The sequence below is a fragment of the Argopecten irradians genome, chromosome 12 (genome assembly GCF_041381155.1).
Source record: "Argopecten irradians isolate NY chromosome 12, Ai_NY, whole genome shotgun sequence".
NCBI classification, from domain to species: Eukaryota; Metazoa; Mollusca; class Bivalvia; order Pectinida; family Pectinidae; genus Argopecten; species Argopecten irradians.
The window spans coordinates 25,890,028-25,916,921 of NC_091145.1; the positions used below are offsets into that span (position 1 = coordinate 25,890,028).

Here is a 26,894-nt window from a genome sequence, read left to right on the forward strand (position 1 = left end):
TTTCAATTGCCCAGTCATAAATAGAGACCAAAACTGTGTAGGTTTGCAATGATTTTATAAGTACCTTTTCCCTTTTTTTTTTTTAAACGCCCTCACCAGGTTGCTTGTATTGATTCGAATACGGAACATCTAAATTTCTGCCCATAGGTCAACAGATGTCATGTAATTTATAAATGAAAACCAATAACTATATCCATGAAAGCTAATTATGCATATCTTAATTTATTGCTTATAAAGAAGACTGACTTTTTTTTAAATGTGTGTATTGGATAGATCGCACAAACCACATAAGTAAATGTGAGCAAGGCAAGGTGTAAAACACACACACGCGTTTGTAAAAGTAATAATTACAAGTATAAATTCTGACGGACTTAAATTTTTCAATACGTGTATAGTAAGTCATTGCGAATGTTCCACTGTAAACAACAAAATATCATAAAATCCGTCAGTATTAATTTAGGTCAAATAGGTCCAACCATATAAACAAAAGCTAGCGATACAAGGGGAACAACTCTTAGACACATACGCGCGTTTAATCCTACAGAGGCAAACGAAAATGGAGGAAACAGCAGGCGGAAGAGTTTTCCTTTGAAGTTTCATTTTCTCTCAGGATGGGAAGCTTGGCAACCGAAATCAATCGCTTCATTAGTTGTACCAAAAGATTACAGATCATTTTAGACGACACGAAAAGATGTTTTGATGACATAAATGAATCTGGGAAGTCTGAAGCTGGTGAGTAGATGCGACCTCTGGTCACAAGATGCAGTCAGCTGGCAGTAGTCTAGATTAGTTATACAAGTTCAGCTGAGTTCGGAAAGGCGTTAATCTGTAATAAAACAGATATTTTATCAATACAAATTACAGATATTTGAAGATGTTCAATTTTGTTAATGTTTTTTATGTCTGTTGACAGTGACAGTGTATTTTTTAACAAGGAAAAGTTTTTGTCTACTCATCATCATGGTGTTAATCTGATGTTCTCTCTTATCTTATCTGAAATGTAGACAAATAAGTATTCATCATTGTCTGACCTGACGTTGTTATTCATTACATTTTCTAATGATGAAATTGTGTCATGTACCTTGTGACTTTTCAGTACAGTTTTCACCTCAAAATGAAAGTCAAAGTGACTATTTTTAACTTGTATGAAATATTTTATGGTAATTGTTATCTATTCAAAACAGAAGCAGTCGAATTAGAGTTTTTCTGATTTTTTTAGGTCAGCTGTTTTCTGCAGAACTTCTGCAGGAAGAAGAACAAGAGATCCTTGCCACTGCCAGAAAACCCCCAGGCATCGTCATATATGGCCAGAATGCCCACTGCAAATCCTGTGTGGTTAATGAGATTTTTGGCAGAAACATTTACCCAAAATTTGACAACGGAGACGTTAATGGAAATAACCGTATGGTTCAGTTCAAATATGGAAGTAATCTGTCTATAGGCCTATCACTTCCGGACGGTTACGATCTGGCAGAGAACTTGGAGGCATATAAGAAACCATGGAGCACAATACCAATAGAGGACATTGAAATTTCGGAGAACCCCAGTTTAGACGGGGCTAATGGAACTGCAGTGTTAGAAGTGTCACTGAATCACCCTATGCTCCGACAAGGAGCGAAGGTTGTAGTGTCTCCGTCCATAAATGACCTTGAGGATGACCTTCAGCAAAAGTACAATAAATGCTGCGAGAAAATCTCGCCAATTCTACTGTTTGCATTCCAGACCCAGGAGCTCACAGAAAATGTAGGTTTATTTACTTGATATATGATAAACATATTGGATTATAGCTAGCAACCTCTTCATTGCTAATTATCCCTAAAATATGTTTATTCTTGAGGTTGTAATTACCTGCAAGTATGAAAGTTCAATAACTGAAGACGCTTTCCTGTAGGGCTGGATCAATATATCGATATACCGATACGTATCGGTTTTCAGAAGCGTATCGAATATCGATACACAAACATGCTGTATATCGCTGTATCGTTTTAACAACTGAGCCGACTGTTTTAATTATAGAAAGAGGAAATTCCAAACAAAATTTATTCTAAAGCATTATTCAAGTAAGAACATTTCAAGCAAAAGGAAGTGTTTAAAGCATCTGTTTAAAGCATCTGTATCACCTAGATGGATTAGAAATGTCTTTTGATAACTGAAAATACGAATTGACAGAATTCAATCAACACAGATGGTGAACCAAATCAAATGTTTGGTAGGTTTTTGCAAGGTTATAGAATGTTTTATCAAAATTGTCTTTTATTGTCACAATTTTCAAAATACATTGGTCAACTGAATTTGAAAAAAGAGGTCCAGTATATCGTCAATACGTATTGTGTATTGTTTCAGTGTATTGTCAATACGTATTGTATCGTTTTAGACCTTCCAATACCCAGCCCTACTTTCCTGTAACTTCCATAACAGTTTAATTAATTATTCATATAGAGAATTTAAAGTTGAGAACTTCTTAAAGTAAAAATGAACCGAACTGGGACCTGTTTATAGTCTTTACCCAAATTTAAAATTGACAATTAGTTGCAAATTGAGTGCTCTAAACTAATTAAAGATGCCCCACCGCTGACAAATGGAATTTTTTCATTATCAAAAACAGGAGTAGATGATTTAGTATTTTTCTTCAGTAACAAAAGTTACTTACTTTACACATTTATCACCATTGAAAAGTTTGAGCTTCTTATTTTACTTCAAGTTAAAAATATGAAAAATAATTAATTGCATCCCGAAAAAATTCCATGTCACTATATTCTATATGAAATGAAGTACTGATTGCGCATGCATCAATGGCGAAACAAATCATTTTATTTTTTGTGTGTGTTAATTAGGCATATATATACACGATTAAACACCAATTATTATTCAAATGATGAATATCATTTATACTCTGTCGGCGGTGGAGCATCTTTAATCTTCTCCATCAAAAACTGAAAAGGAAAACAAACCAAAATTATATTTGATTTATATTCTCACTCACCCCTGAAGCTGCATATTATATATAAAGATCAAAGTCCATTATGAGGTGAATCAGTAAATTTGTACATTAAGATTTGGGTAAAATTATGGACAGGGATCACCAGAAGAGTAAAAACAAAATTAATATGTTTTGCTATTTTGGCAAATGTGTCGTCCTTGTTATTTTATATTTGAAGTTAACGGCTATTAAATACAGTCACACTTCAGTGTATATAATGTTACAGATGTTTCAGCCAGTGATTTCTAGGCCCGAAAGTATAAGGCTCCAGGATATTCATGAATGCAAAGTTACTGATCTATTCATGATTTCAGAATAAAATGACAGTGATCATGAGTTAAGATAAATTAACTGACTTCATAACTAAGAAATAAACTATTGAATTATTTATGATATCATTCAAATTATTATGTGCTTGGTATACATGAAAATATTCTTCTTAAAACTAAAATTTTAGGCAATAATTATTCTTTATTTGCTTTTCCTTCAGGATTTAAGTTTTCTGAAGAGGCTTCATATCATTAGTAACTTCCAGCCAGTATGCTTCGTTGGGATAAATACTCAAATCTCAGATTCTAGTGATGACAGAACTACGGACTCTAATCTCAATGTCGAAAAGTCACCCCAAGGACAGGAAACAAACTGCAATGGTTCTGTAGAGACGATAGAGGACCATGAAAATCAGAATCTGTCCAGTGCTATTGATGAACCAAAATATTGTGTGTCTCCTGTGTCAACACCGTTAGATAGGGTTTGTTCTAAACGCAAAACTGTGAATTCTGTGATATTAACGTCTTCTACTATATTTCGTCAACTCTGTGATATTGGATATTTGAGTGAGAGCCCGGGTGCTAGAAACCTAACCAACACTATGTCTATGGACTATTACGAGGTCGATAGTGAACTAATCGACAACTTTTCATCTTTTTCTTCCAGGATTGTATACTTTGTTCAACAAACGATTCAACGGTATCTGGTGAACGCTGCAACTGTCCTGAACAACTGCCATGAACGATGTCTAAATATGTTCATTGTTTCTGCCTTTGACATGGCTCGTGATATGATGATCACTCCGAAAAAACTTGAATTTGCACGTGAGAAAGAGACTGAGTTGTACAAGTCTCTGATGAAAATTTCTGTAGAAAAAGGAGATGAGATCAAATTGATGATATCGGAAACTATCCAGGGAATTCAACAGAGTTTAGTGGACAAAGCGGCACAGTACGAGTTTTTAGGTAAGATTAATACAATGTACATGTACTTGCAAATACTTTGTTGAAAGGCTTGTATATATGTGGACAGTACCAAAAAGGAAGATGTGACAGTTACAAGGACAAGTTTATAAGGATATGGTTAATAGGTATATGTAGTTAGTGTCCACTACTAGTGAACGGTCTTTATGGTTGTCCTATCCATTAGGCTATATAACAATCATTGCTATAATAAACATGAGCTTGTTCTGTACAGTGATACGTGTTTACAGCATTAGTAGGAATACAAGTAAGAATACAAGATGTCCAGGATATATACAATCAACCGTACCTTTATGATTCTCTGCTGAATAAATTTTATCGCTGGTCCCACTATGTAACTCTACTGTCTAACAAGCTCATCCATAATTTGAATTTCGACAACTCAGTTTTTCGTTGTATCAACCTTTTTTCATGACCTGTATGATATATCAAAGGGAACTTACACCCTATGATTTGAACACAGATTGATCTGTTTGATGATATTGATGTGGTTTACCGTATTCTACCAAATAAGCTTCCTATCCCCTTCGACTTTACTGTCCTAGATTTAAATCTTTCTTAAATATAGACCGACCATATGATAACTCTATGTTTTCTTTTGGAAATTAATTCGTGGTTTATAACTGTGCAATAATTTTGTGAAAGCCAAATATGGTCTGATAAGCTCCCAATAAGTTTTGCACCCTTGATCAGTTAGCTGTTTATTTGTTGAAATTTAGGATTAGTGATGAGCCGACAGACATTCTACAGAAGGGAAAGATGTGAACCATTAAACTGGCAATACAGTATATTTCATTTATCTGATGTTTACATTTAGAATACTGTTTCCTTTTTTCTTTATGTTCATTGAAAAAAAGAGTAACTTTTGTCATTTTATACATGACTTATGAATAGACAGGTAATAGTTAAAGAATACTGATTTTGGTTCAACATGTAGTTATATATAGGGCATATAGTGTACTAGTGCTGTCATATCAGTAATGCAGAAATTGACATTGAACATTGACCTTTTATGTTCATTTCCAAGGCAACTTGGACATACACTTTTACATGTTATTACAGTAAACATGGAAGTTTTATGCGAAGGACATTTAAGAGCGAAAACTTTCCCTGCGTGTAATATTTGTATAAAACTATGTTGTAAAAAGTTAGCAGGTATATTGATTGTGGAAGAAATAACATCACAAAATGTGTTTACTCAAGCAAATCGCGAAATTAAACATACACTTGAAAATATCCATTTTTACAGTTATATATATCAAAATTATGCTGTCTGATCATTTGTTGATGAATGTGACAGGGTACAGATCTAAAACACTCATAAAATTTTCACTGGAGTACTAGTCTGTATAACAATATCCTGCATTTGGTTTCAACTAATTCTCTGGGGCATAAACTAGACTGTAAAATAAGCATAAGCTTTCACTATAATATAACTATAAATTTACATTCTAACTAATTGCAACTAAACTCTTGGTATGACCTATGGTGTAGATTCATTGACACACTTATACACCATCTTTTTATTGTTTAATATTGAAAACCTAGCTTCAACATCAGCCTCAGGACAAAATGTTTCTTTCTGTAGAATCATCGTATTTTGTCTTATTAAATACAATTGAATTCGGGGTCAGATGCCATAGTAAAACTGAAGAGTGAGCGTACATATATTATCAGTTGATCAGGTACATATGTCCTTGTGGCAGGGTTAGATTCAATAAGGTAGTGACAGAATGTGTATGTGACCTTGTAAAAATTCAAGGCCAGAAGTACTAGAGGTATGGAGATAAAAAAAAAATATAAAGGTGAAAAATTGGCAGTAAGTGATGTGGTTCATTTAGCCTGTGAACTCTCAGTCATCAGATAGGTATGAATCAGCCTACAATGTACATTTTGATAATCTATCACAGGAGTGATTTGACAATTATTCCTTTTATTAATGAATTGATAGTTTGGTTAAAGATTTGACAAATAATTCTGTTAATTTATGAAGTCAACATATACCCCATTTTGTTACATATTATAATATTTTCAGAGAAATTCCATCCAAATATGTGTGTTACTAGAAAAATAAATACACTTTATGGTAAACATGTTTTTCTACCAGTTTAATTTAGCAAAACCTTTCTAAAGTTAAAAAATGCAGGACATCAATGAATGTTTCCCCATTAAAGGGAAGAACATGTAACTAGTTCTTTTTCAAATTATATTTCATTCAGTTATAAGATACAAAAGGGAATTTTGCTTGTTTTTCCTTGTCGCAAAAACTTTCCATTGATGTTCAAATTGCAAACTAATTCTGAATATTCAGCCTTCATTTATTACAAGGGCCAACCTGTGATGTTTACATTACATTCTTACTTTGTAATGGCTCTGAACCTTTGTCAAAATCTGTAACAAGGTTTACTTTATTGAATGATGGAAGGTGGCAGAGTGGTTAAGATTTCCCAAAATATTTATACCGCATGCTCAAGTCCTCCACCCCTGGATCGTCAGTTCGAAATCAATGTCAGGTATCATATATGTAGTTGTCAGGTACTGACTGCAGGTCTATCTCTGGGTACTCCAGCTTTCAATCATCTCCTAAACATATGGCACATCCTTAAATGACCCCGGCTGTTGATAGGACTTTAAGCCAAAAATAAACCTGATGAATATATTTGATTGGATGCTTATTTAATTAAAACTAATAATTAAATGTGTAAAGTAAGTAGTTAAGGAAATAAGACTGGCCTCTTGTGAAGTATATTGATGAATTAGCTTGATGTTCTGTGTATGTTAATGGTATGTACACATAAACCAAAACAGCTTTGAATTTTTAAAATGTGAATGTGAAACAAAGCATAGAATTTTGTAGAGTCGCAAAAGTTATTAACTCACTGTAAATAAAACACTTATCTTCATCTTCTGAACGATTAAATTCAAGCAAATTAAATGTCAATTTTCATAACACGGGTCATCATGTTGTCTTCATTGTTAACAGTTACCATAGATTAGGCATAGAATCTTACATTTGTTTGGTGTTGGAACCTCATCTTAGGCCATCAATATAAATTTTCTTATGTTATTATTGTTTTTAAGAAACTTTTGATTTTTAATGTATTGGAAAATGTAATGGCTTTTAAATCTTATATAACAGAAGAAACTTAGGAGTGAACAATATTATTACCGGTATATGATAATGTAACTGTATGTCTGTTTTATTATTTAAATAGTGGTTATGTATCATGTTTCAATTACAAAAAATATTTCATTTGAAGAGTATCATTTTCATTTTTATTTGACATAGGTGTAGACTTTGATGAGCAGGGTGTGATACTGACCACAAAGGGCCTGAAGATCTGTACCTACCAGATACAGGAATTAGTCCTAGGGGCTCTCAACCAGGCCATCGCCGGAAACTTGGTCCGATCAGTAGACGTGCTTCGCGATACATACACAGGTACGCATAAATTTTCCTTATGCTATCAATTATTACCGGATATGTATATAATGAATTGTTATAACGTTGTATATGGTCAGATGATATTGATATTAGTACCAATTTATTGATATTGATATCACCTTCTTGTGATAGCTTTTAACATAAATATTGAAACTACATTGTGTAAAAATTGAGAAGGGACATATATATAAAGGAGAAGGATGGTAATAGGAGGGATGCTTATTCTGTCTTTATATATTATAGAGTTATCTCCCTTGCGGGTAAGTATCAATGCGATTGTTATCTCTTTACATTACTGAGCAAAAATTGTGTTGTTTTCTCTGAAAAATATGGCGTTACACTCAGAAAAACATGACATAATAATTAATTAGTACCTAAGCAAGGGTAAATAACCAGCAGAGTCGGTACCTGGCAACTACCCCATGTAAGATTTGAACTCGCAACCAAAGGTTGAGGGCTTGTGGTAAGATGTTAGGACATCTTCACCACTCAGCCTCAATGACCACTATAATCTCATCATGAATGACCAGTAGTTTGGTCACCCAGACAGTATGTTGACCTAACGACCATTCGGATGCTTCTTGACCTTCAACTCACTGATAACAGGGATAGAGGAGGCTGGCCTATTGTCCATTACAGGTTATTGACTTTCTCTTAGTTTCAAAGTCTAGTTATATTAAAATGTTGTTTCTGATTTCAATGATGTTGTTTCTAAGTCTAGTTGTATCAAAAATGTTGTTCCTGATTTTGATGATGTTGTTTCAAAATCTAGTTTTATCAAAAATGTTGTTCCTGATTTTGATGATGTTGTTTCAAAATCTAGCTGTATTAAAAATGTTGTTCCTGATTTTGATGATGTTGTTTCTAAGTCTAGTTGTATAAAAAATGTTGCTCCTGATTTTGATGATGTTATTTTTAAGTCTAGTTGTATAAAAAATGTTCCTGATTTCAGTGATGTTGCTTCAAAGTCTAGTTGAATTAAAATTTTGATGATTTTGTAATGCTGCACCAGAAATGTTTCCATAATTTAAGATTAATTTGTAGTATATTGTTATGTCAGAATCTGCCTCAAATGAATTTTTCAAAAAAAGTGCATGGTTGGTGCAGGGCTTTCTATAAATGGTGTCCTACATAGTCTCAGAAAAAAAATGGGGTCGTTATGGATGTACAGGAAAAAAGTGGGGTCATTTACTATTTCTTTAAAAAGACCTGCAGACTGTAAATTTATGTAAGCCCTAATGTGTTACAGTACATTCCAAATAGCAAGAACATTTAAATTTATTACCAGTTACCTAGGCCTGCTGACTGAGAAGTTCCAATCCCAGCAAAAATAAATCTTATTTGACAAGAACTAAGAGAATTGTTTTCATATATCCTGGATAAAATGAGTAAAAATATGAGGGTGAGATATACATACAGTTATCATTGAATCAGTCTCTCATTTCAGTGTATATATTTTAAAGCGACTCAAGTTACAGATTTCAGTGTAGGTGTGTATAGTCATTGTACCGTATTTGACCTAATAAGGTGCAGGGTCGGTTAATTGCTGATTCGCTCACCCATATTAAGGATTCATCATTCTAGATTTTAGGAAACAGATCAACGTTTAAAATCAAGTAGCCATATAGAACCCACAGTTCAAAGGAGTATATACACAACAATGAGTTTTATAGTGTCTCAATATCAATACAGAATGAGTCGGACAGAAAAGCAGCCCAATATTTCTACACTTCCTAGGAACTCTATGAACATCTTTTCTTAATCTCAACCAAGAAATTTTAGTGGAGTTAAGGTAGAGGCACCCTTATTAGGTAAAATATGGTATTGCAAAAATTTATTAGAAATATCCAAGTTGTTATTTTGTTGAGATTGCATGTAATGACCTTATTCACTGTAGATGTCGTAGATGTGTATGTGTGGGTAGATATTTTCTAATGTTTATATATTTGATAATTTCAGTTTCTGAGACAGTGTAAGTGTATGTTTAGGTTAGTTACTTAGTTATATACATATTAGATGATTCCCATCATAAAGTTGAAACACATAAAGACAGTACCTGCATGTACAGATGTTAAAATATGTTGAGGTATGGGCGGATGTTAAAAAAGAAAGTTTATTTTCTACAGGTAATTGTGGACGAGTTTGATCACTGATACTTTGTAGATGTATGTAAGAGTATCGGGGTTCTATATTTCAGCTGTGACGACTTTGTGTGTATTTGTGTAGTTTATTCTGTATGATTTTGGGTCACTATACAGCGTAGGTGTTTAATGTAGGTGTTCACCTTAGATGTAAGTGTACGAGGTTTATGTTGTATGCTTGTATAGCTACCATCATGACACTAACTTTACATTAATATTCCTGATTTCCGGTGTCATATTGTTAATACACGATAGTCACCCACCCAGAAAACCCTTTGATTTTATGTGGAATGAATTATAAGGCTTTTCAATGTGATGAATATGATAAAATAAACTTCATGTATTGCATGCTGATTTTAATTCAAAAATTCAAGGTAAGTTTCTCTAGAATATTTCTTAAGCTTCATTACATCATTCTTATGAATTTATAACACAAAATGTCATTCGTATCGACAATTATCACAAAATAAGGTACATTTGAAAACAAGAACAATGATTGGTCAGTGTAAATTAAAAAAAGAAATAAAGAAATGGGAAAGAACTTGTAAGCAGATAATCCCTTATGAATGCCTCTGAATGAGATACCTTTGTGCACTCTATGACCTTGTGCAAAAATATTTGTTTACTAAATACAGTGACATAATACTATTATGTGCTGTGGTTATAATGAAGTTTTCACACATATAAACTGTCAGTAGTTATATACCATAGCCCAAGTTGATGATTCATAAAGATATGAAATAAGGAATTTCTATTTTGGATGGAAATTCTTTTATTCAAGGTCATTGGTAGGATTAAAAGCATAGACAAAAGATAGATTAGACAGAACCAAGCAAACATTTGTTTGATAACATTACTAAAATTATTTCTTGGATGAAAAATTAAGTTATTTGTAAATTTGACAGTGTTTAAAACTACAGTAATAATGACATATCGGGGCTTCCCATTTCAACATCTATCTAACTGTTGGTTACATCTTTAACTGTGACTTGTTAAAATGTGTATTGATTGTAAAAGATGTATTCAGTAATTGAAAGCAATTAAAGAACAGAATATTACTGATACATAAAACATTCAAGTGGAATAAGATATAAATCCCTCCCTGAGTGAAAAAATCAGGTGATATAACAAGTTTATGGTCTCCAGAGACTATTAAAATGATGGTAATGCTTGACAACACAATGTAGAAATACTGAACACCAGAATATTATCAATAATATGTAACTAAAAAACTATACATTAGCAAAGCTTGTAGAGAAGAATTAGAGTGTTACTAAGAAAAGTGACTGATATATAGAGGTTTTAAAAGTAAAGAGCTCATTTGTAATGCACTTAGCATATTTAACCTAATAATTCCCCAGGGTGCTTAAAAAATAGTAAAAAAGTAAGAAGATGGAGCTTTATAAATATGGACATTCATAAAAGCTCTTACACAAAGAAAGTCATAGATCAATTTGCAGAAGAAATCAGATAAAGAAACCATCGCCGTTTTCATATTTCCAGTCTGCATTTAATTTGAGGTGAGTAAAATTCAGGCCTTAAAAAGGGGGAGGGGCACTTATATGGATAGGGGCACTTATTGGGCGAAATATGGTATGTGTAAAAATCTGATAAAGATATCAATTCTTCTTGTTACTTGTAACAAGTATAGGTAAGTTCATCACAAATTCGATTTGTTTAAGTGTAAACCTTTTCAAAAATATCTTTTCTTAGATCTGATGGTAATTACTATATAGTCTAGTATACCTGTATTTATCCAGGTAGAAGTATTTCTGTGTGGAAAAGCGACCTTCATATTATTATAGATAGACTCTGGCAGCCTGCATGACTTGTCACAAGATTGTTATAAAAATGATCCACAATTTAAAAGTTCAGTAATATATCAGATACTTAATCTACGGTAATAAGAACGATATGTAAGATTATTTTTGTAGTCTATTGTACTTATGATAATGTAAAAATGCCCTAATACAGATGATTTTAACAGTACATCTTATCAACCCAAATAAAAATGACCTACATTATCAAATATTAACAGTGCACAGCTGTCGTAAGAGAATTTTCAACTTTATAATTTGATTGCATATTATAATAAGGTAATAAAAAATGATTACCAGACACTACTAATTATCTTACATTAAAGGCCCACTACCTTTCCGAAAAGGCTTTTAATTTTTAAAATGGGAATGTAAAACAAGATCGATAATTTTGTAGAATCTTAAAAATTATTAACTTACCGTTAATACTACATTTAGCATCACCTTCTGAACGATTTGATTAAAATAAATTAAATGTTTATTTTTATAACGCGGGTCGTATTATGTTTCCCGACGTCGTCCTAAATACTGCGCGGTAGTTGACTATCACTGCGCCAGACGGCAAAACAGCGAATTGACTTTCCACTGTTTTCATATATTACGCAGGAAATCTTGCATATGTTTGGTGTAGTAACCTTATTTTAGGTCATCGGTATGCATTTTCTGATGTTATTAATGTTTTTAAGAAACCTTTATATTTTGCTCCGGAAAGGTAATGGGCCTTTAAGCCCAAGAATTAAATTTGTCTTATGACACTGCAGGTTGCAAATTGGTGTATTTATAGGCCATTTTTAAAAAACTGAAAAATGCTCTTAAAAATTGAGTTCAACTGAAATTGTATTTACATGTAAATGTATTAGGTAATAAGAGTTTTAGACCCATTAGAGTTCAAACTTAAGAGTTTATAATTAGTTGAAAACCCTTACCATATAAATAGTTACTAATAATTTTGAGGGCATGTCTTGTTTCTGTTCTACCATCTGTCTCTCTGACTCCTGAAATATAACTTAGAACTTTATACCTGGTATGTGTCTATCTAGCTGATATTGTGTGGTGTATCAAAGTACCAAAACCAGGTCGCTGTGACCTATATTTTTACCTTTGTAAGGAAAAACCTTGTATCTCCTAGTTAATAGAGCACAGAAACCTGGGTCTTGTGGGGCAGTTGCCAGGTACTGACTGCTAGTCGGTGGTTTTTCTCCTGGTACGTTGGCTTTCCTCCACCAATAAACCTGGCACATCCTTACATGACCCTGGCTGTCAATAGGACGTTGCTACTAAAAAACATAACTAATAAAGTGTATACCAAAATTAAGCCATTGTGACCTATATTTTATGGTTGATCTATCTCTATTAAGTTAAGGGGTGGTATACTGGAATAGGGTTGTCTGTCTGTCTGTCCGTCCGTCCAGTCGTCCGTCCGTCGGTCTGTCACTAAATACAACTCCTACTAAACTAATTGACAGACTTAGATAAAATTTGGTATACAGAACCCTGACATAAAGGGGAGTTGAGTAAACTATAAAGGGTTCTGTAATGTCCCCTATTAATGGAGTTATTACTAAATTTGTGTAGCGGGGAGTATTAGTCGTCCACTCTGGCAACAGTTCTACTTATTTCAGACACTGGGACATTGCATTTGTTGCATGGGTCTCTTTAATTGAGAGAATTAATACAACTTCATGTTACATGAATTGGAGGGGGGAGGGGTCTTTAATTTGTTAATGTCTTACTGTTAAATCAAAGATGATGTCATAGATGAAACAGATATTTAAAAAGTTATTTGTTTTAGCTACAGTATGATGACTCTTCTATATATAACACTGGGATACAATAGGGAAGTCCCTTATCAATTAGCATGGAAAATACAGGAAGTTGATAAAACAAAAAATGTGTGATAGTCAGTGATATCACAGGATTATAAGATAATGTTTTATATTAAACAAACCTATCTCCTCTGTGAAGTGATTCAGTTCATTGTTTACACCGATTATCTCAATAAGTTTGATTTCAATGCCCACTAGGCCTACCCTGCAGTAAACGTTATACCCACTGTTGTAGTAGAAAGATGTATTTGTGTATTAAAAGAATAAACAAAATTTTGAATAAAATCAACAGTATTTGTAAATAATGCAAGTAACACAATGTACATGTATTAATAATATTAATTAATTAACATGCTTCAGTTTAAAAAAATTGAATTTAGTGTCATTGTTATAGCTGATGAAACCATAATACATATACAATGTACTATTAAATCAGATTTGAGTAATATATATTTTTGATAAGGCCAAAAGAAATAATATGTCTGTTTAGGGTTACACAACCGACCCTAATTTTTTACCCCCAACCCTATTTTTTTCACCACTTTTCTATGAAAAAAAAAAGATAAAAGTCGGGATTTCGATCTCAGACTCTAGTTGCGGCCATTATTTTAGAGTGAAAGACACTTTAAAAAAAAGCAAAAAAAAGCCTCCCGACCAACCGACACTATTTTTTTTGCCAATGTAACCTTAAACAGACATTATTTTTTTTCTGGCCTAATGTACTAATATTTCTGAGATCATACCAGTAATTATCAACACAAATGATCATTTAATCTCCAATTATCATGGTATTTTCAGTGAACCAGGATTGACATATGACCTTTTTATTGGTTTCCTTAACGGGTCTGTATTTTATGTATATCACATAAAAAGGCAATCCCAAGCTTTGACATATGTCTAGCTTAAAAACTGAGACATTACACTAGACGGACTGTAAGTGTGATTGTAAATGTAAACTGATGGTAAGGATGTTGCATTCAAACACTCAAATTGCATTCCAGTTGTAAACATTGCAACAGGAATTATTACAGTTATAATGTCTGAACATTTCATTTCATTTACGGTAAGCCAACTTTTCTTTGCGGCTACTAAATTCATGTTTTCATTTCAGAACATTTGGTGGAGATTAAGTTTCACAGATTTAACTTGATTGCTAAATTCATGAAAACAAATAGCATGCGAAAGAAAGTTGGTTACAGTATGACCTAATATGAAATAACAACACCAAACAAATAGGAGATTCCCTACATAAATCTGTGTTAACTATGAAGGCGCATTTTGCTGTTTTGCTTGACGATGTATTGATAGTCAATTAACGTGCGTTCATAAGAATGACAAAACATGAGATGACCAGAGTTAGGGAAATTAACATTTAGTTTATCTTTTTAACACAATTGAAGGAGTGATGGTAAGAAGTATATTATAGATTTGCAATGCAATAACTTTTTGAGACTCTACAAAATTATCAAACTCATTTTACAGTTACATTTTAAAAAGTGAAATCCATTTGGACTAAGGTAGTCATGTATGTACACTTTTAAGATAAATAACAGTTATGCTCAGCACAAGTTAAAAACCCTGTGATGAACTCATGCAGTGGATGAAAAGGTGCAGTTACCTCTACAAAGAAAAAGAAAAGGAGAATTGAACAAAGAAATAAATATTCATGAATGTGCAAATGAAGTATATTGTAGTGCATTAAACAGGGTACATGATATTTTATTTAAAAGGTTGTATGTATGCAAAAAGTGCATTAGATCATCATTTGGGTATGTTCTACGTCAAACCGCTGGGATGCAAACATGGTATAAAATATGCTAAAAGCAATCAATTTTAATGTTAGCTTGCACTGCAATGGTCAATTAGATAAGACTCTGCCCTATTAGTAATGAGTAAAAATCCATGAGGCATTTGCCAGGTACTCGCTGCAGGTTGATGATTTTTCTCTGAGTACTCTTTCTTTCTTCCACTTCCTATTCCTAAACCTGGCATATCCTGAAATGACCCCTGGTCATTAAAAAGAAACAGAAACAAACTTGGTCTGTTCCACTTTACATGTACATGTAGTTGTTTTTTCAACTCCTGATGAATTCTCTCTTTTCTTTCTAGGTACATTGAGTCGATGCCTGGAGAGTCTGGAGCGATTTGATGCCGATCATTCACAGACTGCAAATAGTAAATCGACCAGTGAGGCGCTGAAGCAGGTATAAATTACTGTAAAGTACCAGCTTTTACTGAATATCGGGTATCATGGAATGGATTTTCTGAATGAATAAGTTGGATTTGATGTAATATATAAAGTGTTTTGATAATTTTGTCAAATTCAGACAGATTTGTTTTCATTGGCAAAGCACTAAACATTGATAAAAAAGAAAAGAGAGCAACCAGAATTTTTAGATATAATTTATCTTTCATGTGATCAAAATGATATTTTTTTGCAAATTTTATTATATATATACTGAAATGATTTAATATGCAAGTCAGAGAATAACTTCAAATTAAGAGGTTGAACATTTCAGTACGTTTCACATGTTTGCTGTGACACATTTTTGTGTCATGAAGGATACAGGAACATATTTCTGTGATAGATTAAGGTGTCGTTAATACAGAAAGCCATCGTCTAATTTTGTTGGTCAACTTTGCCAGACAATGGTTATAGTCTACTTTCTCAGAGGAGTAAACAGATGCATATCAGAGCGTGCAAATCCTGAATACTGAAAATTTAGGAGTTATTTTGATAAGGTTATTAAAACAAAAACTACTTAGGTTTAGTAATAAATGATAATATTGTAATATATAATAGGTTTAGTAATAAATGATAATATTGTAATATATAATAGGTTTAGTAATAAATGATAATATTGTAATATATAATAGGTTTAGTAATAAATGATAATATTGTAATATATAATAGGTTTAGTAATAAATGATAATATTGTAATATATAATAGGTTTAGTAATAAATGATAATATTGTAATATATAATAGGTTTAGTAATAAATGATAATATTGGTTTAGTAATAAATGATAATATTGTAATATATAATTTATAATATTAAACCAGATAATCTCCTAGCCTTTTACACATGTCCTACCTTTTTATTGCAGATCCTGAATGCAGCATACCAGGTGGAGATAAGCCTTCAGTCAAGTTCTTCCTTTCTCCGTGTTATACTGGAGCGCATGAAACAGGTACTCAAATGTGATAACCCAAACTGTACTTGATATAAAGTTGGTATCAAAGTGCCCTTGTTAAAATGTCCAGTTTGAAATGTGAAGGTTTATATGTAATGTTTTTTAATAACTAGTACATGTATAGTTTATATTGCATTATGTACTCTGTCACCTTTATAAGATAACCTAAACCAGTCTTATCTACAGGCAAAAAAAGGAGGTATGTCTATTGATTTTTATCTCAACCTCACAAACTTCAGCAATGTAATTTTTGTCTGATTAATTGAGAATTATCTCCCCTGACAGATGGTGAAAGCCATGCCATGGAGCACAGCTCCTCGAATTGACTTGGAGTGGAAGAAAAAGGCTGCAGCCGACATTCTTGCCAACCTCAGTGAAGCCAGGTAATCAAATCTTCTTACATGTGTCAGACCAAAATGGTATTGTATATATTATATTATTTTTATTATTACAGCTAAGGACTTTGATAAAAATAGCTTTAATTTGGGAAAATTAATTGTATTGCTTCGAAAAAAAATATCAGTAAATGGATGCTAATTACTGTTTAGTATTGCATTAAGAAAGAAATGTACTGTTATATCTCTTTGTTATATAAGAATAATCATTATGCATAATTTTCAATTTTAGGTTAGCTAAAAGCATTTCTTCACAAATCAAAGAGAGGTTGAACAAATCCCATGATGCCTTTGCAATAGCCCTGCGGCAGTTGGAGCAGAAACACACAGGTCGGCTGGATAAGATTGAGGATGAGCGACTGAAACTCCGGAAAGTTCACGCTCCTCGTGTCGCTAAGGTGGCCCTGGAGAGCACTTCACTTAAAGATGTCATTCTCCATGGTAACTTATCATTGATTTCTGCTGTGAATTGGTTCAGAATGTTTCTTACATGTGCCAAATGATATCCCATAACATTTGTGCAGGAGTAGTATCTACAGTGGTGATGGAACTATTTGTAATCTTCCCGCTGAAATGACTTTGGCGGGGGATATCATCTTTAAGTGTCATTCCATCACCATTAAAAATGACAGTTCTGCACAAAAGTTATCAGGTATCTCATAATAACTGAATTAATTCCATTTTACTGTACTTCCTTATTCCTGTGGCAATATAATCCACAAAAGGATTGAACAATTGGATGTTTAGGTGAGGGAGCTTATAACTGAACACCACACTGATTTAAAGTCTAATTTTAAAAAGTAACTTATTTTGTTATTGGACACAGAAAAAAGGTGATGCTGATTCATATGGGAGGCTTTATTAAATACTATAAGCAGAATTATGAATCAGGCATTCATGTTGAAACGCCAATGTTACTAAATGGATATTTCACAAAACTTAACAATGATTTCTTATATTATGTTTTTTTAGACAGAGATATAGCAAGACATGATTATTTTATGATATAGGTTATGAAATATTTCAATTGTTTACAGGTACGCCTCAGATGAGTCGTGAGATTGGGCGTGGTCAGTACGGCGTGGTGTACTCCTGCGACACCTGGAGTGGGTTCTCACCCTGCGCCATCAAGTCAGTTGTCCCCCCTGACGACAAACACTGGAACGACCTTGCCTTGGAGTTCTACTACACTAAGTAAGTCTATATAAAAAATGATATGATAACTCTATGCAAAGCTGATATTTTTAGTATCCAATATATAACTGATGAGCAATTGGAAACCAAAATGACTCAGAACTTAAACAATTTTTACCCTTTTGAATGATGCGGTATACAAGATTCTTGCCTGAGGCGGGATAAATATTTATATCAGATGTATTCAGGGTGAAAGAAAGAATCATATACGCATATTTTTACGATTCATCATAATTTTATCGAGAAATCAAATTATTTCCGTTCCCAGGAACATTCCTCCACATGAGCGTATAGTTGTACTGCGAGGTTCTGTGATAGACTACACATACGGAGGAGGCACTAGTCCTGCAGTACTACTGATAATGGACAGACTCCAGCGGGACCTGTACGCAGCCATCAAACAGGGCCTCGACTGGGTCAGCAGGTAAAAATAAAACGTATACACTAATCATGACTGGAATACAGCAAACTTTGGTCATTTAACAATATAGGGGAAATATGATGGAATTGAATCCCTTTGTGATGTGATTATATAATCAAAACTACTAAAGAAAAAAAGGAAGGAGTAATTCGACATTTCTCAGATCACTAGTCAATAACAAAATTACCAGGCCTGTAGTATTCATTGATGAAGGGCAATTAAGTTTGTTTAAATAAATGACTTTGACCTTTCTTCAAGGTCACAGAGATCAATTAGACTAATTTCTGTAAACAATTAATCAATAGGCACAGAGAAGTGACATTGGTATGGGGCAAAGTAGGGCAAAAGGCTTAGATTAGTGACCTTCACAGTTTTCAGGGGTCAGTTAAGATTAATTTCTTTCAGAAACTTCACTGGATAATGACCAAACGGCCTGTAGATAATAATAGGTGCTGATACAATTCAGTAGGATTACACAGTCATTGGTGTTCAATAAACTAATTTGTCCTATGTCATTACTTCCTATTTTTACACATCCATGTATTTTCTCTTTTTGATTCAGTGGTTATGACTTGTGTAGCTTTGTAAAATGTCCATTTGTATTTGACAGACTACAGGTAGCAATTGATGTTGTGGAAGGTATCCGATTTCTCCATAGTCAGGGGCTTGTTCACAGGGACATCAAGCTAAAAAATGTACTGGTAGGTATACAAATTGTAGCATTGTGGTAATATGTAAACAAGTAATGACAAGTAATAGTTAAAAGTCAATTCAAATTTAAATTCTTAATCAATGCTTCCAATTTGCTGCAAGTTAAATCAGTTATTTGAAATTTTTAAACAAAAGTTTTAGAAAAGAAAAAGTAAATAAAGCTTTAATTTAGAATAGTGATTGTCTCAAATAACATGTAAATATTTAAAATCTGCATAAAGACACAACTAAAACTGTAGTATTTGATTACTTACCTGTATTGCTTTATGTATTGTGTTCGACAGCTGGACAAAGATAATCGCGGTAAGATCACGGACTTGGGATTCTGTAAACCTGAGGCCATGATGAGTGGTAGTATCGTGGGTACGCCTATCCACATGGCCCCCGAACTCTTCTCTGGTCGCTATGACAACAGTGTGGATGTTTATGCCTTTGGTATCCTATTCTGGTATGTTTGTGCGGGCCACGTCAAGCTTCCGAACGCGTTTGAAAAATGCGACAACAAAGATCACCTATGGACGTCTGTAAAAAAGGGTAAGTGATAGATCGTGTAAGTTATAGAACATGACTTTAAGTTTTTACTTGGAAATATTAATCTAGATTACTCTTATATTGATTAATATGTTTAATTAATTGATTAATTAATTGTCCATATTCAGAAAACTGGTAGAAAGTTTCATTACAACTCTAAACTTTAATCTAATATAAACTCAACTTATTTCCATGCGTTTGAAATTTACATATTTCGTGAACAATTAGGATTCGTGGGAATAAATTGTCACATGAAAAATTCATATACATGTACCAGTATCATAATAGGTGTTATAAAATTCTAGTCACCATGAAAAAGTTATATACAAAATATACAGGAAAATAAGAAATAAAGTAGATTTACAGTAGCTGTTATTTAAATCAGGTTTCCTAATCACTTTAGATATTATTCCTAATCCTAGATTTGATATTAAATTATTCCTAATCCTAGATTTGATATTAATAGTGTCTCTAATGGTTACAAGATATATTTAATGGAACCTGTGAGTATTCACATTCTTTCTATTTCTGTTAGGTTTACGTCCAGAAAAGCTGCAGACCTTCGACACAGACTGTTGGAATCTGATGGTAGAATGTTGGGAAGGTGAACCATTGAAGCGGCCTCTGTTGGGAAATGTCGAAACTCGTCTTCAAAAGATACACGAACACTTTCATAAAACGCAACCTAGATCGGAATCCCCTTTGTTCAAAAAGGGAGAGAACCGGTCTCGGCGTATTTCAGGAACAAGGTCAAGGATTCCATCCAATCAGTGATGGGGTCAAATGTCAAGGCCGTAGGTCAGGAATTCTATGTGATCATTGATGTTGGTAAAATAAGAAACTATAATTTTGGGAATCAAATTTTTCTGTGATGGTTAAAAGAACTTAAAGCATACATTAACTCCAGTTGAGTACTATATACAAATACAGGTAAAATATGGAATTGATCAGATCATAGATTGCCTGGCTGTGGTAAGTAATGGCTTAGTCTGTGAGGTTGAGAGTGAGACAAAACTTGGAAGGTTGAATTGTTCATCTCCTTGCTAGGTGCGTTTGTATGTTACTCAACTTTTATAAGCAACCGATATTGTGGCAGAAAACATTTTAACGTAGATGTTATTGTACTGTACTGTTATGATATTCCAAGAAATTGTGAAGTCTGTTAAAATTTTATTACAGACTAGAGATTATACATGTACTTAACTTAATCCTGACTACCAATACTAGGATTTCGAGATCGGTAAAGTACTGTTACTGTCAATTAGTCCCACATACCACCTGGTAATTGTATACTTAATTTACCCATTATTATCAATATAGGGGTAAAGTACAATTTACGCGGTAATTGTGCTTTCTTAATTGTGATGTCAAGAAAAATCTTTTCAAAATATGACATCATAGTCAATAGAAGGAGGGACTAATCAACTGTAAATTGTATTTTACCTACACTGTTTCGGTATCTCCAAATCAGTGTTCAAATGTTTATAAGGGTAAAATGTTTCAGAATGTATGCATATAGTCCATGCAAAGTTATACTGTAAATTTTCCACCGACCACATACTACAATATAACATACACTGTACCAGGTAATAGTGTATGTCAATTTTATATACAATGTATATAGATACACAATAGCGGGTAGTTTTACATGTCCTTAGTTTACATGGCACGTATATATAATGAGCATCATTTTCTATATTAGATGTTCACTCATTCACCCCTGACATTTTATAATGAACTGTTCCAACTAAAGTTTTAGAAGAGTTCAAATGTTGTCTACAGGGGTGAATGAGTTAATATGACCATAGTAACAGTAGTTGTATTTTAACATTCTATAAATACCTTCTACATGCAACTTCTATTGTGCTTGAATCTTCCTATTGGTTTCTCTGGAAATTTTTTCTATCCATGTATAACCTTCCATAAAATAAGAGACTTATTAAGTGTGTATATTTCTTTCTACCACAATAGGCGGTGTTATTCAACTCTCAGGACATTGAATAAACACTGCAGCTGTTGATTAACACTTTGTTTATACCACACGTGGTATTAACTCTGTACGCATTCTGATTAGCTGACACGGTTAACTTTGACCAAACTACTTATTTCTCAGTGTCACGTCATCATTGTCAAGGTCATCAATAATCAAATGACATCATTCTATGTTGTGATCGCCGCTTGACGTCCAAAACTGCTGTTGGAAAGCGTATGCGTCATGGTCGTTATGTCAAAATACGTGACATTTTCATACATGTTAAATTGACCTTTAGACCTTTAGTACTAATAATACATCTTGACGGACAAGAATTTTACTGATGAGTTTCGTAGATTGAACGTGTATGAAAGAAGTTGACCTTGATGGTAATCTTGATGATTAACTGGCGGGAAATAGATGATGCTGTGTCGTGCGAATGCTTTTACATGTATACATGTAGCTATATTATAGTCTGCCGTTGTGTTTTAGTTTCTGGTAGCAACTATGAAGATTTGAACTCAATAAGACGTTAAATGAATATTATTTAACCCTAAAGATGTTCCCAATTAGAAGAATTTGATATCGATGGATTCTTTATCAAACGATGACTTTTGAATACTATTTAGTGTCTTTTTGCTGATGAAAATATTACTACACCTTATTTGCATATTTCAGTAAATACAGGTTACCGTATCCCTGCCGTATTTCTATCGGCTAAAAACGAATATGATTGTGGTAGAAACAGGTCACACTACTCATAGTTGTTGAATATTGAATTTATTTCTCACTCGTAAGTTATTTTTTTAAAGTTACAAAAGACACTCGCTTAAGCTCCTGTCTTTTGTAACTTTTAAAAAATAGCTCACTCATGTGGAATAAATTCAATATTCATCAACCACTCATTGTATAACCTCTATATTAATATGCTTTTGATATTTATTAGTCATATTGTTGCTCAATTTGTTTTTCGCTCTTCAATGTTTTCTTTGAAGTTATAATTGTAGAATTAAGTTTTATAATTACTTATGCTTGTTTCTTGAGTCATACCAACTATATGTAAGTTATTAATCTCCTTCATTGGTTAATGTTGCCATAGAAACCCAAACTCTGTATTGGATTTATATCTCATTAGGATAGCTACGATAGGATTTGTTACCTTTCACATTATTTCTTTCGTTAAAGTTGTATGTGCCGTATTTTCCATACGCATGAATCAAGATTTAAAAATTAATGTTATCACCACCAAACTTTACCAACATTTTGAGAATTACAATTCTGTCAATGCTGAAGTTTAAATCGTACATGTAAAACAAGAGTTGAACAAGATTTTGGCAATACTTCAATAAATTACCAAAGAAAAAATAACATGTCAAGTCAATATTTTCCTCCAGTTACTGAACACATAACTTTAGAAAGATTATATAGATTTTTTTCAAAAAATTCTTTTGACAATGTCAAAAGATATGCAATTTTCGCAACAATATCAACTAAACAATCCACCAGATTTGTCTTCCTCAGGTAATATACTGAACTCTAAAATCTACTGTTACATCCTCTATACTCCAGGTATTACTCTCATTGTTGTGATATCCATTCTTGTAATCTCATTAAAAAATTTGACAGCATTTCATGAGAAAAAACTTCAAAGCCATACAGTGTACTGTTATTTGATTGTTTCTCTGTATATCAAAGGACGAAACTACCTGTCCTGCCCGTTGTTGCACACAGTGCCTTCAGTTTTACTATGACATATTCCAGGAGTGAATATAACGACAGTGACAGTTACCCCTGGAATATCGAAAATACCACTTCACATCTAGACAGAATATAACTATAACATACCTCTGGGCACTAACGAAATCACTTTATTATAAACATAGTACAGACATTGTATAGGAACCTATACAGGAATGAAAATGATTACGTTATAACCGTGAATTTTTTGTTAGTCATAAATGGAGGATTCCTATTTCGACATTTTTGTTTATATACACTTCCTGTAAATGTATATTCATCTGGATTTATGTGAAGCCAATAGGCAGTATCTATTATGGTTGAATTAAGATTTCAAGATTGCTTAAAAGAATGCTTCAAAAAAATCATGCCACATTTATTGAATCAGTCATTCAGGTCTTGGTCATTTCCTTTCCATGAAACTTGTACTTATAATGGTTTATAGTCTTAACCAATAATCTTTACAGTATAGCTGTAAAATATCATGAACAACTATTTTTATGACTTAGACAGTTGTCCATACTTACAGAGGTTGCTATGATATAATTGTTGTTATGCTGTACATATATTTTATTATGGCATACTAGTCATAACTCTCTACAGTTAAAAGTTTTGATTTATGGTTGTCTGAATCTAAGGTAGAATCTAATAGTCTGCCTTGGGAAACCTTCCGAATACAGGGGTCTGTAATAATCTGAATGCAGATAGTCGAGAAAACTAACAATCTGAACTGAATTAGCAGAGAAGGGATTGGATTATTAACTAAGTTAATGGAATCTGACAGTATGGATAATTCACAATCCAGACAGCTTGGGAGTGTTCGGATTATCAAGGTTCACTGTACCCCCATAAGTGTACATATGTGTAGGATATTTATTATCAAATCTGCCAAATAAACTCACATAAGTGTACATATGTGCAGGATATTTATTATCAAATCTGCCAAATAAACTCACATATGTGCAGGATATTTATTATCAAACCTGCCGAATACACTCCCATAAGTGTACATATGTGCAGGATATTTATTATCAAACCTGCCGAATACACTCCCATAAGTGAACATATGTGCAGGATATTTATTATCAAACCTGCCGAATACACTCCCATAAGTGTACATATGTGCAGGATACTTATTATTACGCTACCGTTGTATATATAAAAACCTACCAACGCTTTTGTATTTAGTGCAATACATGTTTGTAACATTAGAGTAAGTTAATTACCAGTGAAAGTGGTGTTATGCAATACTGCTGCATTTATATATGTGTGCCATATATTTATTTTTATATACATTATGCTGATCTACCAGAGTTACTTCCCCTTTATTTTACTACAACCAAGACCAACTTGACTTCTAAATATATCTTTTAACTCCTTGATAGATAAAAGAGCTTCCAGAAAGAGAAGAGTTGACTAATTGAATGATTGGAAGTTGTATTATAGTAGCAGAGGATATCAAATTGAGCTTAGTACTGACCGAGTACAAACAAAGGGAAGCAATCCTGGTTGATCAGAATGTACATATACGCTATGAAAATTTACCCTAAACAATTTAAATATCATTAGCACCAAAACACATAGTTATGTGCAAAGAAAATTTGGAGAAAGTGCTATCAATTTAATTGCTTACTTTAGAAATTTTCTTTGAATAGATGATGATACATAGTCTACTAAGAGTATTGGATAATTCCTTAACCATCAATCTTGTTATTATTGTTTTGTAGTGTCACACTACTGGCTTTAAGAGTATATAATTCAACCATTTCTCTATATTTTACACATCAGTTTTTTGCGGTCATAGCAATGACTTACTCAATCGTAAAAACACATTTTTACAAACCAACAATCCTAAACCCTTATAAGGTCAAGGACGATGACTTTTGACATTGTATCTATTTTGGTTTTGTTGGTTTTTTTTTTTTTTCGTGTTCACTTTTAACAAAGCAGTTCTATTGTGCTTTTGAAATGTAATGATATTCATTATATGATTATCTACCTGAATGGAGTTTGACCAGCGCGGAACGTAGATAGGTGAATAGGGCTAAGGCCTTTTGTTCTACATTTTTTGTTTAAGAACTCACTTTATGATGAAATTAATGTCAAACACTGAAGGTTTTTAGGCATACAACTTTTAAGTGCTTAAAATGTGTACTCATTGATGCAGTACCAATTAATGTATTTTGAGATTATTTTTGAAATCATCTCTTTCATATGATGTAAGCCTACCAATATAATTTATTATATACATGTAAATATATATACAAATAAAAGTATATATGTCATTATGGTTATTTACAGTTGATTCATGGTTCAAAATCATTTAGATCAGTCTATGGACAATATATCAATCATATATTTAACAAGTTAACTTGTTTTTCTTTTTTTTTTTGCAACATTTTCCATTCTAGTTACGGCACATTACCTATCAAAAATAATTTCAAAGCCATCTAATAGTTGTGCAAATATTTCTTTTGGAAAATGTTTTACAACCTGAAATGTTCACACTTTTCCTCATTAACTGTCCTAAGGAATCTGGTGTGATTTCAGTCCATATTACATTGAGGTTCTTTAACTCATTCAGTCCCCTAAAATTTCACAATAGTCTGTTTTAATCTTTGATTTGGTAGAATCTAAATGGATGTTCAGGGGTGAAAGAGTTAATAAATGCTACATCTTAGCTGTATTTATTGTTCAATAATGTTTCCCCCACCATTACCTTTTTAAAACTAAGAAATTAATGACATGTTTTCATGCAGTTGAAATATATGTGAAAATAAAATCCAACTGATTAATGTTCCTGTATTTAACTGAAGATATAAGAACTGCTTCCTTTAGGAAATTTCTATTGTAAATAAATTATATGATAACTGTTATATTGTGTTTATTTTCATTTGTCTCAAATTCTGGGCCCAGTTTCATGAACATTTCTTAAATTTAAGGAATTCTTAAACTTAAATTTCTCCATAGGAAATCATTACAGATTTCAGGTAGGCTCTTTCAATAACTTAATTTCACTAACTTCTGTGATGCTTTCCTATGGAGAATTTTAAGTTAATGAATTCCTTAAACTTTAGGAATGTTCATGAAACTGGGGCCTGGTCATCAAAAAATATTTTGGATCATGATCTGCATGTGAAACTGAAGGTTTTTATATATAGATATTGAAAGCTAAAGATTTCTTTCCTGAACTCGGAGAACATTTAAACATTCAAATCTGAATGACTTGAAAGTATCCATGTCTTTGAACAAAGAAAATCTTAACGTGTTGTCTAG

General features: G+C 32.8%; 1 protein-coding gene across 1 annotated transcript; it reads left to right on the forward strand.

Annotated features, from left to right (window-relative positions):
- The first annotated feature begins 515 nt into the window (after positions 1-515).
- Positions 516-26,494, forward strand: LOC138336621 (dual serine/threonine and tyrosine protein kinase-like). Its single transcript, XM_069286143.1, has 13 exons — positions 516-732; positions 1,220-1,743; positions 3,471-4,215; positions 7,523-7,675; positions 15,572-15,666; positions 16,571-16,654; positions 16,943-17,040; positions 17,285-17,493; positions 18,090-18,246; positions 18,515-18,670; positions 19,278-19,368; positions 19,663-19,912; positions 20,445-26,494. Exons 1-13 carry the CDS (start codon positions 612-614, stop codon positions 20,681-20,683), a joined length of 2,922 nt encoding a protein of 973 aa, XP_069142244.1. The 5' UTR covers positions 516-611; the 3' UTR covers positions 20,684-26,494.
- The last annotated feature ends 400 nt before the right edge of the window (positions 26,495-26,894 follow it).